Here is a 3,392-nt window from a genome sequence, read left to right on the forward strand (position 1 = left end):
AACCGTAATCCTCAGATCTCAGCTTCCTTAGTAGCCAGGATTACAGGCATGAGTCATTGGTGCCTGGCCTGAATTAATTTTTCTTTAGAATACTTCATTCAACATGGCTTTTGACCCTTTTCTGTTGCTATGAAAAAGAAAGAAAATCTGAAAGTGACACTAAAAATAGAAATGTAGCTTACTTAAGTTTAAATAAGTTTAGCTTAGCGGACACCGGTGGCTCACGCCAGTAATCCTAGCTACTCAGGAGAGCTGAGATCTGAAGATTGTGGTTCAAAGCCAGCCTTAGCCGAAAAGTCATTGAGACTCCTATCTCCAATTAACCACCAAAAAACCAGAAGTGCTGCTGTGGCTCAAAGTGGTAGAGCACTAGCTTGAGCTAAAGAGCTCAGGGATAGTGCCCAGGTCAAGTTCAAGCCCCATAACCAACAAAAAAAGAAAAATAAGTTTAACTTACTGTTATTGGTAAGTCTAAGAGAATGACACTGCATCTGCCAGGCTTGTGGTAAAGACTTTCTTGCTGCACGAAAATATGAGATAGGAGCTAGCCACTGGTGGCTCACACCTTAATCCTAGCTACTCAAGAGACTGAGCTCTGAGGATCACGGTTCAAAGTCAGCCTGGGCAGGAAAATACAGTATCTCCAATAAACAACCAGAGAACCTAAATTCGTGCTGTGGCTCAAAGTGGTAGAGTGCTAGCCTTGAGCAAAAGAGCTCAAAGGTAGTGCCTAGGGCCTGAATTCAAGCCCCACAACCTACCAAAAAAATATATATATATATAATAATTTTTTTTTTTTGGTACTGGGGATCAAACCCAGGACGTTGCACTTGCTAGGCAAGCGCTTTACCACTGAGCTACATCCCAGCCCCATATATAATAATTTTTATGAGCTGACAGCAAATATCAGCTAAAGTATCCTAAAATAATTGAATAGCCCTTTTTTTCACTTGACAAAGTATCTGTACTTTACATAGTCTCGTGTGGCCCTTATGAAGTACACATTTTTAAAACATAAATAAAAGGAAGCCCAGCGCCGATGGCTCACAGATGTAATCCTAGCTACTCAGGAGGCTGAGATCTGAGGATCATGGTTCAAAGCCAGCCCGGGCAGGAAAGTCTGTGAGACTCTCATCTGCAATAAGCCACCAGAAAACCGGAAGTGGCGCTGTGGTTCAGGCGGTAGAGTGCTAGCCTTGAGCTAAAGAACTGAGGGACAGCGCCCAGGCCCAGCGTTCAGGCCCCACCGACTGACACTAAGAAATAAACGGAAGTAATTAACATGCTGTACTGGATGTTTTGCTGAAAAAAAAAAATTCTCTCCACTGATGGCCTGAGTCTTGCTTAACTCATTTTGTTCTCCAGACTCCTAGCTATCAGAGCACTATCCAGGGCAGGTTTCATTCTTCCCTGGGCTGCCAGGGGCCCCGTCCGGCCCCGCCCACGTCTGCGCCGCCCGGCCTCGCGGACCACGCCCCCTTCCACGGAGTTTCCCAAGAGTCCCTGCGGCGGCTCTCCTCGTCACATCATGGCGACTCCCATGCATCGGCTCATAGCTCGGCGACAAGCGTGAGTGAGGGGGGTCGCTAGGGACCCCCGGCGGGTCGGGGGTGGGGCGACGCGCTCGGGACGGGTTGGGGAGCCAGGCCCTGGCTTGCCGGGGGGCGGGGGCGGCGGGAATGGCCGTTTGTCAAACATGTTGCTTATTTTCTTATCGGGATTCGGCCCGAGAGTTAAGTTCGGTGGCGCCGCGGGGTGGGGAGGGGGTCGGGGGAGAGCTGCGGGGCCGGGCAGAGAGGCCTGCCTTCACCCCCACCACCCCTCCCACAGTTGGTCCCGGTGCCTGGGTGTCCCTCCGCCCACCTCACGCACGGTCGGTCCCCTGTCTGTGCGGTGTCTTTGCTTCCGCAGATGGGAAACTCCTGTTCCCCCCCGTGCAGCCTCCAACCCAGCTGGCTTCTCCTGCCTCTTCCCATCTCGCCTTTCTGGGCAAAAAGATTCTTCTCCCAAGCTGACTTCTCGCTTTCTGCCATTCATTCTGTCTTTCAATAAATATCCATTTATTTCACTCTGGCGTACCACACTCAGTATGCCAGAGCCAAAAAAAAAAAAAAAAAAAGTATTCAAGAAAAAAAATCTCTGCTTTCCGGGAGCTGACATCCTACCTAATAGTTGATAAACAAGCACATACAGCTGGTGATGAACGCTTTGCGAGAAAGAAGTGGGGATGCAAAAACAGAAAGGATTGCGTTAAGTTGGGTGGACTGTAGTTCGGGGCCTTACTTCAAGCTTGGCCAAAAGGTTCGACTGAACTGTGACATGTAAAGAGAGATTAAATGGGTAAGAAAGATTATAAGAGCATTTGGAAAGTGTAGCCAGCCAGGATCATGATTGCTTTGAGACTGGGAAGAAGGTGTGTGTGTGTGCGTGTGTGTGTCTTCCCTGGAAGACACTTATCTCTAATTATCATCAAAAGGCTGGAAGTAGAGATGTTTCAACTGGTTTAGTATTACCTGTGGGTACAAACCAAGCAAGAATTAAAGGCCCTGACTTTAAATGTCAGTACTGTCACTTGAGGGAAAAAAAGAAAAAAGAAAATCCAGTATCTCACCATACAGCCATGTCTCAAAAAAAAAAAAAATGTAGGGCTGGGAATATGGTTTAGTGGTAGAGTGCTTGCCTAGCATACATGAAGCCCTGGGTTCTATTCCTCAGTACCATGTAAACAGAACTAAGGCCAGAAGTGGTGCTGTGGCTCAAGTGGTGGAACTACAGAGAGGCTCAGATCCCAGGGACAGATCCCAAGCTCTGAGTTCAAGCCTCAGGACTGGCGCGGGCACACAAAAAATGTCATGTGATCTTTGGTCCAAATTATCCTGAATATTCCAATATGTGGGCCAGTAGTAATAGCTCCCATTTATTTGTGTATTTATGCCAGAAGCCTTATTGCTTGCTTTATATACATGTATCAATCAAATGAGGATCTTGTTCTCATAATAATCTAGTAATATAGATACTACTTTTTTTTTCTTTTCTTTTTTTTTTGCTAGCACCGTCTCTGAGCTTTTTTTGCTCAAGGCTAGCACTTTACCACTAGAGCCACAGCACCACTTCTGGCCTTTTCTGTACTGAGGGCTTTACACATGCTAGGCAATCACTCTACCACTAAGCCATATTCCCAGCCACTACTTTTTTTTTTCCCCACTTTTTTTTTTGCCAGTCGTGGGGCCTGAACTCTGGGCCTGGGCGCTGTCCCTCAGTCTTCAACTCAAGGCTAGCACTCTACCACTTAGCTACAGCACCACTTCCAGCTTTTTCTGCTTATGTGGTGCTGAGGAATCGAACCCAGGGCCTCATGCATGCAAGGCAAGCACTCTACCACTGAGCCACCT

General features: G+C 47.4%; 1 protein-coding gene across 1 annotated transcript in view; it reads left to right on the forward strand.

Moving 5' to 3' along the window:
* The first annotated feature begins 1,512 nt into the window (after window positions 1-1,512).
* Zcchc10 (zinc finger, CCHC domain containing 10) overlaps window positions 1,513-3,392 on the forward strand; it is a 16,950-nt gene continuing 15,070 nt past the window's right edge. The window contains exon 1 of the mRNA XM_013030966.1: window positions 1,513-1,569. Coding sequence (XP_012886420.1) covers window positions 1,529-1,569 — 41 coding nt within the window. The 5' untranslated portion in view covers window positions 1,513-1,528. The remainder of the gene's footprint in view (window positions 1,570-3,392) is intronic.

The sequence above is a fragment of the Dipodomys ordii genome, unplaced genomic scaffold, assembly GCF_000151885.1.
Source record: "Dipodomys ordii isolate 6190 unplaced genomic scaffold, Dord_2.0 Scaffold135, whole genome shotgun sequence".
Classification (NCBI taxonomy): domain Eukaryota; kingdom Metazoa; phylum Chordata; class Mammalia; order Rodentia; family Heteromyidae; genus Dipodomys; species Dipodomys ordii.